Source organism: Carica papaya, chromosome 7 (genome assembly GCF_054855325.1).
Source record: "Carica papaya isolate Zhongbai chromosome 7, ASM5485532v1, whole genome shotgun sequence".
In the NCBI taxonomy this organism is placed as follows: domain Eukaryota; kingdom Viridiplantae; phylum Streptophyta; class Magnoliopsida; order Brassicales; family Caricaceae; genus Carica; species Carica papaya.
In genome coordinates this window covers 10,425,208-10,440,283 of record NC_142315.1, presented here as the reverse complement: position 1 = coordinate 10,440,283, position 15,076 = coordinate 10,425,208, and the positions used below count along the sequence as shown (strand labels likewise).

The following is a 15,076-nucleotide window of genomic DNA, read 5'->3' as shown; positions in this document are numbered from 1 at the left end:
AAACATAATCCAATGCACAAACATAATCCAATGCAGAAGCACTCACTGTAACAAGATAGCTGGTGTGGCCAAGATATCTTTGGACAGAAGTCCCTTCACAAACTATATAACTCACACTGCAGCCCACAGACCATTGATCCACAAGCTTCGCACCTTCCTTAGCAGCAGCCTCCAAAACCTACAAAAGAAATTAATAAATTGCTTCAGAATAGCACTCCAAGAACTGGCTTCCAAGTGAGCTTAAACAACTATGAATCATGTAACTCCTCAAATGAAAATTCCAGACGAATATAATTTTACTGGTGTTCAGTACCACAACAGAAGGCACCACGTTTTCAGCACTAAAGTTTCAGAAGGAAACAATAAATTTCTGGCAAGGAATTCAATATTACCTTACACTGCAATTCATCTGAAATATCTGAATCCACATATAGAGATTTTCCAGACAAAGTTAAATCCTTACTTATACTGGATTCTTTTCCAGAAAATCGTAGATGCGATTTCTCCATCATGTCAACTTGTTTGGCTTCATGAATACCACTAGGAAGACATGAATAATCACTACCGCCGAACCCAACCAACTGATTTAGCTCATCCATATGCATACCATTTTCTCCAACATTCTTGACAGCATACAGAGATTCACTCAACCTAACTGGAATAAATGACACAACAGTTCCAATTCTTAGTAATTGACTCATTAAATGCTTGAATTTCCATTATTTTAAAAACTAAACAACACAATATTGTCCTTTTAAAGCTGTATAACAAAGAGCTTATGTAAACTCTGTTTGTTCATCCACAATACTCCTTAGAAGACAGCACTGCTCTCAGGTAAATGATCAAGGAAATTTTAGAAATGGAATCCAGCAGTTGCAGTCGATAAATTATTTTCTGCACTAATAAATTTTATCCCAAAATGTAAAAGTTATATGAATTGGGAATATTGAAATGTTAGGAGCAATAGTTCCCAATGCAAAAGAATATTGGTTTCATGTTATGACTGCTACAGCATTAGTTCTACCTATTCCTCACAATCAGCCACCTCGGCAGCTAGAGAAAGCAAGAATTATCACTTAGATTTGATGTTGATGGTTAATGAATGTGGAATTCATGAGAGTTCCGTTTGGATTTGGATATTAGACAGAGATGAGTGTTTCTCTCTTCTTGACTCTTTATTCTCCTGTTGCTTGTCATTGCTTGAGATAAATTCTTGATTTACTCGTTGGATGCCTAAAGCATGATAGAAGAATGCTAGAATATGTAACAACTTGGGAAAGAAATGGATAGAAATGATGATTGATGTGGATGATACTGTTGAAGATTCCTAAGGAAAAAGAAATAGTTTGCTGTCTATTTATGCATGATGATGATAGTTGGTTGGATTAAGGACTCTAGTTTGCTGTTATTTTCATTCTGATACTTTCCATTTTTTTTTGCTTTGTTACGTGATTAGTATTTAAGTATTTATATTAAAATTCATATGCCACTTAGCTATATTTCCTTTAGGAATCTTCAATACTCATATGATGTGGTACTGTTACTGATGTGGAACCCAGAATCAAATATTGTGATAAAAAATCCTGCATATAACATTAATATTTAGAACTATAAAACACTCAACAAATCCTTCCAACTTAACCCATCAATTTATCGAAAATTATAAACAAAAAAAATTGAGATAATTTGAATCGATTAAAAACACCACAAGTACGAACTTGATAAGTTAGAAATCAATTCTAAAAAAATATTGATAAAACACCACAAAAAGTTATCTTGATAAGTTAAATCAATCATCCACTCAACAAGATGGTTAAAAAATTTTCTCAAAGAGTAATCATTATAGCATAAACTAAAGCAAACTTTACTTTTATTAATTTGGTATAATTGATGAATTAATTACAACTTAAGAGTGGTGTCCTATATAAGCATTCACCTTAAATATTTGAATAAAACTAAAAAACTAGAATCCTAATTAAATTTCTTAATTTAACTTAATTTAGGAAAGAATTAAAATAAGCAAATTATTAAAACATAAACTCTTATGTCTTGAGATGAAAGAGTATCATGGTTGAATTCTCCATGCTTTATTTGACTTGGATTTGATTTTTAATATTTAATTAATTCTCGTGATAAAAGTTGAGCTTATAGATGCTTGGAAAGCTTCCATGTTGAAGTATAAAACAATTCTTCTTTCATGAGAAAATCAATAAGAAAATCCAAAGGAAAATCTAGGAAAAAATCTAGGAGAAAATATAGAAAACAATCTAAGTGAAATCTGGGAAAAAAATATAAAACATAATCCATGAAAAAAGATCTAAAAAATAATCCAACATTATCCACGAGAAAATTAAGGATGAAAATTTGGCTAGGAATCTTTCAGCCAAATTCACCTTGAATTCTTCTTACTTCATTACTTGATGATTTGTCAATCCATTTGAAGTAGAATTCCTATAGTTCATTAATTTAGTTAAAACTCTATTAAAAAAGGAATCCCAATTTGTCTTTAGCTCGGTCACCAAAAAGAAGAAAAGTAAGAATTCTCCCTCGGGTAGGATTCTCGCACAGGTGGGAATTCTTTCCCCTCTAGAACTCTTCTTGTGAATTCTTTTCTTTTTAGGATGCTTTCTTAGTTCTCTTCTAGGACTCTTCGTCTTAACCACAAGTAGACTTCTCCTTAGTATGGAATTCTTCATGAAATTCAATGTTTTGGGCATGGACTCTTCATGGGGGAGAGAGATCCCATGCGGGGGGGACTCTTTCTTTCCTTCACCTCACGAAATTCTACTTAGACTTTCAGGTTTTCTTGAGGCTTAGTTGTACATTAGTTACTTTCATTAGGATTGATAAAAATATAACTATTTTTTAAGTTTTCTTCATTACTTATTGTATAAAAACCTTTATGAATTACTTTATATATCTTATCCTTTTGTGTTTGTTTATGTTTGGCTTTAATAATAAAAAATGAGGAAATATAATAACATTAAAAAAGTTCCAAAAAAAAAATAAAAAGGATCCGCAGATTAATTATGTTGACAAGGCACAAAAATTTGCCAAAAAGGTAGAAGCATTGACAATGCGGAAACTGTTACAGGATATTCACTTGTACTTGGTTTTATTTACTTTTCTCATTTATTTTTATTTTTATTTTCTTTTTTATATGATGTCCCATTCCTACAGGTTGCAAAATATTATATTTAGTGAAACTTTATTATTAATGCTATGAACATTAACACATATTTGCACTATAGATAAGATTTTAATTTCACATGCAAAACTAAATCAATAATTGGCTTGCATCATAGAGTAGTTGCTTTCCACCTTCCTACCCTATGTCATTTCTAAATTAGAAATCTGTAAAATTAAGCTCGTATATATTTATTAGAGTTTGATCCCACTGACAATAGGATCGACAGCAACTCTTAGAATTTTTTAAATTTTTGAGTCATTACTCAGAATTCTGATTTTACACTCGACCTTGCAACTACATTCTTCTTCTTACTCCTCTAAGTGATCAAGTTACTCCAAAAAGAGATATAGTAACCTATGACAAACCTTCTATCTATTACTAACCTTCCATCCACATCCATAGAAGCAACACTTATCAAAGAAAAACTTGATAACAACTTAATATGTACGTCATATATGCCCATCAATTCTCAATTGGCAGACATATTAACTAAAGATATAAATAATTCAATGTTCCAAACTCTTATTAGCAAGTTGGAAACAGACAACATTTATTTCTCGGCTTGAAGAGAAGTAAAGAGAAGAAATCATAGTATTAAAGTGGAAGTAACTCTAGATATTAAAGATAAAGAAAATCATGATATTAAAAACTAAGTAACTCAATATGCTAAAGAGAAAATAAATCATGATATTAAAAAGGAAGAAAATCTGAGTTCAAAATATTAAATAAAGTAAGGTATTAAAAATGAAACAAATCAAATTAAAAGGTAAAATTATATTATTTGTAATTAATTGTCTATTTTCTTTGTTGTTCTATAAAATATGTATATATAGAGTTGTTATATTCAATGTAAAAAACAATTGGAAGAATATTTCAGTTCTTTTAATTCCAATAGATTAGGATATATATACACAGAAGAGTGATCTATAGATGGTAACAACATAAATTACCCTATTAATTTGTTGCCTATAATTATACTAATATATATGAGAAATCAACTAAATATACATGAGAATATTTTGTAATCTTATAACACTCCCTTCTAAACTAAAGCATAGATATTCATATCCAACTTGTTACGAAAATATTCAGTTCGAGTTCCATTTAGAGTGTTGGTGAATATATCACCTAATTGTTCCTATATTTTTACATAACCAGGAAAAATCAAATTTTCCTAATCTTATCACAGATAAAGTGAATCAATCTCAATATATTTGGTTTTTTCATTGTACACCGAATTAGAAGCAATATGAAGGGTGGTTTGATTATCACACCAGAGTTTAGCAAGTGATATTAGCTTAAAACCCACTTTAACTAAGAGGTGTTGCATCCATAAGACTTCACATGTGAATTGCATCATAACTCTGTATTCGGACTCTGCACTGAATCGGAACACAACAGTTTGCTTCTTACTTCTCCATAATATCAGATTCCCACCAACAAAAACATAATAGCTTGTAGTAGACCGTCTGTCAATTTTAGATACAGTCCAATCAATATCTGCAAAGTATTCAATGTGAGTATGTTCATTCTTGCTAAACAATATGTCAAGTCCCAGAGCACCCTTTAAGTAGTACAAAATCTATTTCAAAGCTTTCTAATGTTTAATTGTAGGTATAAACATAAACTGACTAGCAGCACTGACAGAATATACAACATTTGAACGAATCACAATGAGGTAATTCAGTCTCCCAACTAATTGTCTGTACTTTTCTGAATCATCAAAGGGGTCACTATCATCTTTTGTAAGATGTATATTTGATACCATTAGTGTGTTACATGACTTAAACTCCTAACTTTCCGATTTCTGTAAGTAAAACAAGTACATACTTCCTCTATGACAAAAAACCTATCTTGCTTCTTGTTATTTTTACTTTCAAGAAGTATTTTAGCTAATCCAAGATCTTTAGTGTGAAACTTGGTATGTAAGTAAAACAAGTACATACTTCCTCTAGGACAAAAAACCTATCTTGCTTCTTGTTACTTTTACTTTCAAGAAATATTTTAGCTAACCCAAGATCTTTAGTGTGAAACTTGGTATGTAAGAATAACTTGAAATAGGATATTCCCGTACAATCATCTTCTGTAATGATAATATCATTAACATAAATAATAAGTATAAGACCAGTTATTGATTGTCTATAAAAGACCGAGTGATCAAACTTCCCCTTCTTTAACCCATATTTCAAAACTACCACACTTAATTTACCAAACCACGCAGGAACTCTGCTTCAAATCATACGAAAAAATTTTCAAATGATAAACTTTCTCATACTCCTTCTGAACAATAAACTTAGGTGGTTGCTTCATATACACTTATTTTAAGAGATCGCCATGAAGGAATGTATTCTTGATATCCAACTGGTGTAATGGCTAATTTCAAGATACCGCAATAGAGATGAATAAACAGACATGTGTAAGTTTGGTTGCCAAAGAGAAAGTATCAGAATAATTCACCCCATAAGTCTGAACATAACATTTTACTACAAGTCTAACTTTAAGTGTTGTCATAGAGCCATATGGGTTCATTTTGACTGAAAAGATTCATTTGTACCCCACGGTCTTCTTGCCTTTGGGTAAATCCACCAAATCCTACGTATGATTTTCGTCAAGACCATTTATTTTCTCAGACATTGTATTATACCAACTAGGATGATGCATAGTCTCCTTAACCGTCTTAGGTATGAAAATTAAATCTATGGAAACAATTAAACATCTAGATGAAAAAGACAAATAATCATATGAAATAAAATTAGCAATGAAATAAGTAGGTTTAGGGATAGTGCACTGTCGTTTACCTTTGCTAAGACTAATAGGAAGATCAATGTCATGTAAGCCAAAATCAGATAATGAGGGACTAGTACAGAACATATATTATTAGTCTATTGTCTTCTACAATAAACATGAACAATTGGTGGTGGTACTTGGGTCGGAGGCACACCAATGCCATCATCAGCTTGCTCAACTAGAGCTGCAGACACATCATCTAGAGAAACACTATTATCTTTTTACTCAATTGATGCACTTGATGTGAATCTATAGGTGAGCCACTCATCGTTTTCCTCCTGACTTGTAGACTTGGACAATGAGAAGAATAACGGTATATTTTTCGAAATGACCACATCAGTTGATACCAAATATTTATTAAGATCTGAAAAATAGCACCGGTATCCCTTCTAACAAGAATATCCCAAAAAGACACACTTCATGACCTTTGAGCTCAACTTTATAATATTAGGACGCACATCTCAAACATAACAGGTACTATAAAATACCCTAAGTTGCACTAAAAACAAAAACTTAATTGAAAAAAGAACATTGTAAGGAATATCTTCATCAAGTACTGTAGATGACAAATAATTTAATCAAAAAACAAGTCGTTTAAACAGCATCAGCCCAGAAGTGTTTAGGAACCTGCGTTTGGAACAAAAAGGCTCAAACTGTTTCAAATAAATGTTTGTTCTTCCTTTCAATGACTTCATTTTGAGAAGGTGTTTCAACACAAAAAGATTGGTGAAGAATCACATGTTGAGTTATATAATTATGAAATGAGTCTGACATATATTCTTTAACATTATCATCTTCTCAATATATCCACATAAACATTAAATTGGGTTTTAACTTCAATACAAAAAGCATAAAAGTGGGGAAACACTTCAGAACAATTTTTCATAAAATACATTCAAATCATTCGAGAAAAATCATTCACAAAGATAACGAAATACTTAAAACCTTTTCTAGACAGAAGAAGATAGAGCCCCAAATATCAAAATAAATTAACTCACAAGCAGACTCGACTCATTTATTAACTCTTGGACTAGACGGACTACGATAATGTTTCGCAAATCGACATAATTCGCAATCTAATGAAAGTAAATCATGAAATTAAAGACATAACTTTTCAACACAGAGAAAGAAGGATGTCCCAATTGACAATGTACTTCAAATGGAGAGATGACACTAAAGCAGGCAACCGATCGAAGCACTCAAGTATTAAGAATATAAAAACCATCTGATATATATCATTTACCAATAATATGTTTCGTCAAAAGATCTTGAAAAAGATAATGTTCGGAAAAGAATGTGATACAGCAATTAAGATCTTTAGTAATCCTACTCACATAAATCATATTGAAAGCAACTTAGATATATTTAATACAGATGACAGGGCAATAGATGAGATTGGTTTTGTTGTCCCAAAACCTACAATGTTATAGGATGACTCATGAGCAATGGTTATAAGAAAATATATTTTGTGTAGTCGAAAACTAAAAAAAATATCAATATTACTTGTTATATGATCTGTAACACCATAATCAATCATTCATCTGTTTGAAAAGGAGATAAAACATTTTTTCTCTAATTTAGTAAGGATAGAAAATTTCTTCAAAAATTTTTTATACTAAGATAATTTAACATATTCATCAGCTGAAATCATAACCGTTCTCTCATAAGATGAGTTAACAATAGTAACAACAATATTAGTGGTTTGTGTTCTCTGATTGCAATTCTATAATTTCTTACAATACCGTTTTATATCTCCTTATTCACAAAAGTAGTACCAGATAATATCGCCACTTGTTTTAATTCCAAAATTAAACTGAAGATAAAAAAATCACCGGAAAAAGCTAGAAACCCAACAACTAAAAACACCTGAAGTAGACACACCTGAAACAAACAAAAAACTAAATAAAGAGAATTACCACTGTTAGAAATAAACAATCACTCACTGGGAAACACCGCTAGGCAAATAGAACATCGCGCGTAACTAGCGAACAACCCCACGAGCCACCACATGCTGTCGCACGCTCCACCTCCGGATCACCACGTGTTGCCTTGGGCTGACTGAAAATCACCACAGAAATGCGTGCACACTTGGATCCAACACGGATCTCGTAAAATCACAACCCAAAAACACAACAAATCTACAAAATCGCACAAGCAGCCATCGCGTGTCTTCTTCTTCGACACTCCACTAGTCGATTTAGCTCTTAGCACAAATAGATCTTGGTTTCGTGCCCCGATCCAGTTGAATAGACCTCCAAATCTCGATCTCATGCCCAGATCCCAGCCGAATCGCACCTCACACCATTGTTCTGAAAATTGTTGCAAGAACTCGATCTACATCGGCTAGATTGCCACAGGTCAATCTACATCGGCTAGAAATCGCCACTAGTCGATCTAGAATGGTCGCTTCTCTTCTGCCATGTTTCTGGTTTCAAATTGCGAAAATCCGTCACACGTCTTCTCCGATGGCACCTCCGCCTCTATTTTTCCTTCAGGTGGCAGTCAGGGAATGGCTGCTATATATGTTTTCTTTCTTCAATAGTGCATTCTCCCAAACCTCATTATAATACTATGCAAAATAACATAAAAAATAGGAAGAATATTTCTTACCTTTTATTCCAATGAGTTAGGGATATATATACATAGAAAAGTGATCTATATATTGTAACAACATAAATCACCCTATTAATTTGTCACCTATGATTATACTAATATATATGAGAAATTAATTAAATATACATGAAAATATTCTGTAATATATTTTATAATTTTGTAACAAATGAAATACACATCAATCAAAAACTCCTTTTAACAAATTTATGCCAAAATTTTTGCAGGATGAATAATTCGTCTTAACCAAGTCAAATCCCAACTTGGACAACCATAGAAGTGAGTATTATGGTCATTTGGCTAAGTCTATCTGCTGCTTGATTCTCTACTTCTTGCTTATGTTTGATTACAGAAGTGTACTCTTACAGAAAAGCTACCTAGCTTGTATAATGATGGCTAAGATTCCTCTGGGAGTTGATACTTTTAAGAGCCTCATGGTCAGAGTCGAGGACAAACTCTTTTAGAAATAGATAATAATGTCAGTATCAATAACCACTTGAGATGCATCACAAGCTATTTCAAATATCTTGGAGAAGTCCATAAGATGTAATACTGGTGCTTCTATCAATTTCCTGTCGACCATCTCAAAAGTTCTAGACATTGTTTCATTCCAAACAAATTTTTCACTCTTCGTGCAGTTTATAATGGATGTCATTAAAGTGTTAAAGCCTTCAATAAACTTTATGTAAAAAGATCCCAAGTTGTGGAAACTTTGCACTTCACGTAAGATCTTGGGAGTTGGTGATTCTTGGATAGCTTTAATTACTGCTTTAGAAGAGACTATAAATCCAAGACTACAACATTAGTTGTCATGAAACCTATTGGTCAATAAATATAGAGTTTCTCTTGGCAAAATACTTTCATAACTTGTTGTACGTGAAAAGTGTATTCGTCCCTAGACTTATTGAAGATAATATTAAGAACAATTTTTTTATTAATGTATTTTTTTTAAATATTACAACTTTATATATATAGATTTTTTTGGATAAAAAAAATAGACAATTACTTATAATTAATTCAAATGTGTAATTATTATACCTTGATTTGTTTTCTCTTTAATACTCTAATTTGTTTCCTTTTTAATATTCTAATTTACTTATTCTTAGATAATATCCTGATTTACCTCTTCTTTAATATCCTGATTTATTTCCTCTTTAATACTCTGACTTACTTTCTTTTTAATACCCTGATTTACTCTCATCTTTAACATTTTCTTCTTTAATGCTCTGACTTATTTCCTTTTTAATACCCTAATTTACTCTTATCTTTAACACTTCTCCTCAAGCTGGAGAATATATGTTGACCATTCTCAACTTCCCAATAAAAGTTTGAAATGTTGAATTATTTATATCTTTCATTAACACATCTGCTAATTGAGAATTAGTGGACACGTATGGGCTACATATTAGATTAGTTGTTAAATTCTTCTTCATGAAATGTTTATCAATTTCAATATGTTTGGTCCAGTCGTGTTGCACCAGATTGTTAGCGATACTTATGGCCGACTTGTTGTCACAATATAGGCACATAGGCTTGTTCTACTTGATTTTAAGATCTTCTAAAATTCTTTTTATCCATAGTAGTTTATATCCCTTGTGCCATTGCACAAAACTCTGATTCTGCACTTGATCTCGCAATTATATTTTATTTCTTACTTCTCCATATGACTAGGTTGTTTCTAAAGAAAATACAGTAGCCTGTAGTAGATATTCTATCTATAACTAGTCTTCCATAATCTACATCAATATAGACTTTTATGAGCAATTTATCATTCCTCTTGAACATAATTCATTTTCCTAATAACCATTTTAAGTATTCCAGTACTTTATAAGCCGCTTGTAGGTTCACTTCTTTTAAATTGTGCATGAATTGACTTATAACACTTACTATATAGTTGATGTTTGGTCTTATATAGGATATGTAGATCAATCTCCCAACTAATCTCTGATACATTTTCTTATTTATTGGTGTATCCTCCTCTATTATTTTTAGTTAGTGATTAGAATTAATGGGAGTGCTAGTTTGTTTGCATACTAACTTGTTAGTGTCTTTTAACAAATCATTGATGTATTTCTGTTGAGAAATAAAAATTTCAAATTTGGAGTAGACAACTTCAATTCCTAAAAACTATTCTAATTTACTTAATTCTTTGATTTCGAATTCTTTCACTAGACATTATTTTAGTATTTGTTGTTCTTTCTCGTTATTTTTTATTATTATAATATCATCAATGTACGCTAGAAGAATTGTAACTCTTCTTGTCTCTGAGTGTTTGATGAAAAGAACTTGATCTTCTTGAGTCTACTTAAATCTCATATTTATCATTACCTTTGTAAACCTGCCAAACTATGCTCTTTCTTATTACTTATTTATGTACAAAGCTTTTTGTTGTTTATATACCTTATTTTATTCTGCTCCTCTGTTAAAATCAGATGGAATATCCATGTAGATTTCTTCTTCTAAATCTCTATACAAAAATGTATTTTTCATATCAAACGTTGTAATTGCAAATCAAAGTGGGCAGCTAATGACAACAAAATTCACACAGCATTCATCTTGGTTACTGGTGCGAATGTTTCCTGGTAGTATATTTCATATGTCTATGTATAGCCTCTTGCCACCAATGTCGCTTTATATATTTTGATCGTGTCGTCTTTTATTTGATTGAGAAAATTCATTTGTATACCACCGGTTTCTTACCTTTTTGATAGATTCACCATTTTCTAAGTATGGTTCTTTCAAGTGTTTGCATTTCTACACTTATAATATTCTTCCATTTTAAAGGATAATGTCTCAAATATTATTTTAAGGATATACTCATTGTTTAAACTTGTGAGAAATTTTCTATGAATTGATGAGCATTTATCAAATTATACAAATTGTGAGATAGTATATAAAGGATGTTCAGTGCATTCTCTTGTACTTTTACTAAATGCAATAGATATATTATTATTAGATAATTGTATAAATATTTTGATATTTACTTCAGTTCTAGGATCAATGTTAGATTCTTGGAGTTGCTTTGCCTTAGTATTCGGCATCTGTCTCATTGTATTGAAAAAACCTAAAATCTATTGCGACCTTTTGAGATGATAAATTTTTGAAGGTTTTCTTGTGATAGTGAGTTTTCTGATAGATTCTAAACATTCTCTTATAGTGATAGATTTGAGGTGTGTGGCAATGGTGGTATGTTAAAATACATTATAAATTTTACATCTTTATTTTCCAATATAAGCTCCCCCTAAAGATAAAATTAGATAAATTAAAATTTTTGTTCAATAAATATGACATTCACATACAGAAGTTTTTGATAGGCATTGTAACGTTTGTACCCTTTCTAAGTAGAGAAATATCCTATAGATTCACATTTTAAGTTCGAGAGATCCACTTTTCCTCTTTGATAAGAATGAATATGAACAAAGGCAACACACTCAAATATTCGAGAGAACATATGGTTTGTGACACATACTGTTAGATAAAACTATTGAAATGTTTAAAAAGAACTTTAAAATCAAAAACATAGGCACACGATTAATAATGTAGGTGACAGTAAAAATAGTTTTGCCCCAATATTTTTTTGAGATTTTTTTTTTGAAAGAGAAAAACCCTATTGGTGGTTAAAATGTAACTATTCTTACATTCTGCTACTCCGTTCCGTTGTGAAGTGTGGACGTAAAATGATTCATGAAGAATTCTTTCTCAGTGAAAGAATGATGAAACTGTATGATTGAAAAAATATTTGGCATTGTCAATACATAATTTTTTATGGATGTTCCAAATTGAGTTTTTTATCATAATGAGATATGACATGGCTAACATCATATCTAGCTTAAGTAAAAATTGTTTGGTAACTTTAATGCAATCATTAACAAATGACACAAACAATCAATCCTCATAAATATTAGGTATATATGATGGCTCCCAAATATCACTATAAATTAATGAAAACAGAACTAAACTTCGTTTATTACTAATGGAAAGTATCACACGTTTACATTTTAAAAAACTCACAGATATCACAGTGTAAACTTCCATATTCCGAATTCTTAAATAATGATGAAAACATTAACTTTTGAGATAGAGAATAATGAGTGCCCAAATCTCTTATGACGAAACTAAATCTTGTTTGTGAAGTTTGTAGTAATAGTAGAGAAAGATCCCTCATATGCATCCAAATAGTAGAGTCCATTTCTAGCTTCAGCATGTCCAATTATTTCCCCTGAATTCCGGTCCTCAAAATCACAATGAGAAGAGTCAAATATAACTTTACAATTCGAGTCTTGTGATAGTTTACTTACTGACACAAGATTGGCACACAATTTAGGGACATGTAATACATTTTTCAAGATAAGGGTCGGGCTAAGCTTAATGTCGCCCTGGCCTGCAACAGTAGTGAGAGAACCATCTGCAGTGATAATATTTTTATTACTCGAACATGGAACATATGTACAAAAATATTTGAAAGCATTGGTTATATGATCTCCGGCTCCTGAGTCAAGAATCCAAGAATTCTTCAAGAATTTATCTGAGACATTTAGTTCCTGTGAGGTAGAACTCATACTTGAGTTTGTCAATGAATCGGTACCTGTTTGTTTCTCCAATGATTCAAGTTGAACTCTTAGTTTTTCAACCTCCACTTTGGATTTACTAAGATCTAAGTTGTCACGTTGGAATTTGCTTCCATAACTTAGGATTTACTCTCCAACATCCTTTAAAAATTTAATAGAAATTAATTATCAAAGAAAAAAATTGCTGCAAGAATTTTACTCGGCTAACTGCGTGAAGTCGTTTGTGTTTGATCGCGATGGAGGCAACAAAGAGAGCTGCGCATGTCAGTGCGTGCTTGTGGACTGTTGGAGACTAGCGACTGCAGGGAGCAACGGTTGGTTCTAGGGCCGACTATAAAGGTTGGTTGGTGATGTTTGGCGACAAGAGAGTGGTGGCCAACTATTAAGATTGACCCCTTTTAAGCTTTTCTATTTCGACAATGAAAGCTTAATCGAGTTTGTAAAAGAGTTTAAGAACTTATTAACCTAAAGTATTGATAATATGTTAAAAATGATTTTTTTTATTGATGTATTTTGTTAAATATTATACCCCTATATATACAGGTTTTCTAGAATAGAAAATAAAATAAACAATTAATCACAATTAATTACAGATATGTAATTGATTATATCCTGATTTTCTTCCCCTTCAATACCTTGATTTATTTCCTTTTCAATATTCTGATTTACTTTCTCTTTGACATCCTGATTTATTTCTTCTTTAATACCTTGTGGACTGTTGGAGACTAGCGACTGCAGGGAGCAACGGTTGGTTCTAGGGCCGACTATAAAGGTTGGTTGGTGATGTTTGGCGACAAGAGAGTGGTGGCCAACTATTAAGATTGACCCCTTTCAAGCTTTTCTATTTCGACAATGAAAGCTTAATCGAGTTTGTGAAAGAGTTTAAGAACTTATTAACCTAAAGTATTGATAATATGTTAAAAATGATTTTTTTTATTGATGTATTTTGTTAAATATTATACCCCTATATATACAGGTTTTCTAGGATAGAAAATGAAATAAACAATTAATCACAATTAATTACAGATATGTAATTGATTATATCCTGATTTTCTTCCCCTTCAATACCTTGATTTATTTCCTTTTCAATATTCTGATTTACTTTCTCTTTAACATCCTGATTTATTTCTTCTTTAATACCTTGATTTACTTTCATTTTAAAAAGATAAGAATATTATCAAAATAGACAGGAAGAAATTTCTCATTAAAAGCTTAGAAAACTTGATTCATGAAGGTACTTGGGGCATTAGACAGTTCATATGGTATGACTAACCACTCATATAAACCATATTTAGTTTTAGATGTTGTTTTCCATCCATCTCTTGGTCTTACGCGGATTTAGTGATATTCACTTGCCAGGAAACCATTTAGGGTGTAATAAAAATATAGGTAAACTAAGAAATTCACTTAAGGGCAAATTGGTAAAAGGATAGCGCCAATTAGGGTTAGGGTTGACAAACTCTAACTAGCTCATCAGTTCATCCTGCAGTTGACACCCTAGTATCATCATTTCATCCCGCAGCCGACATCAAGCTCATCGCACGATTCCGGCAAGCATGATTCCAACCATTGAAGACATTTTCTTTATTGCTTTTAAGCCTATAAAAGACCCATCTTCGTTGTTCTGTAATCATCGAAATAAAGAATCAATAAAATACCTCTATTTGCCTCTCTTCAACCTTATTCGTCTTCTCTATCTTCTTCATCTTCTTCTTCCTTACTTTTTCACATATCAAAATCATGTCTAAGGTTTTAGGTAGGATCAGAGCCCGAACCGGCCGAATCCTACGCTGGTGTTGCCACACAAACTCAGTCCAAAGGGAAGGTCGCAATCGTCAAACTAGAGAGCCCTAAAACGATCACAATGAAGGAGGTTGACCGGAAACTCTCCGCATTCATGGACGAAATGAACAAATTCCGT

At 31.8% G+C, this 15,076-nt stretch overlaps 1 protein-coding gene across 2 annotated transcripts in view; it reads right to left on the bottom strand.

Annotated features, from left to right (window-relative positions):
- Window positions 1-15,076, bottom strand: part of LOC110812022 (BRCT domain DNA repair protein) — a 33,918-nt gene that overhangs the window by 12,559 nt on the left and 6,283 nt on the right. For both annotated transcript variants that reach the window (XM_088207787.1, XM_022038681.2), the window contains exons 4-5: window positions 393-655; window positions 47-178 (exon numbers count right to left, since the gene is read on the bottom strand). In XM_088207787.1, coding sequence (XP_088063913.1) covers window positions 47-178; window positions 393-655 — 395 coding nt within the window. The remainder of the gene's footprint in view (window positions 1-46; window positions 179-392; window positions 656-15,076) is intronic.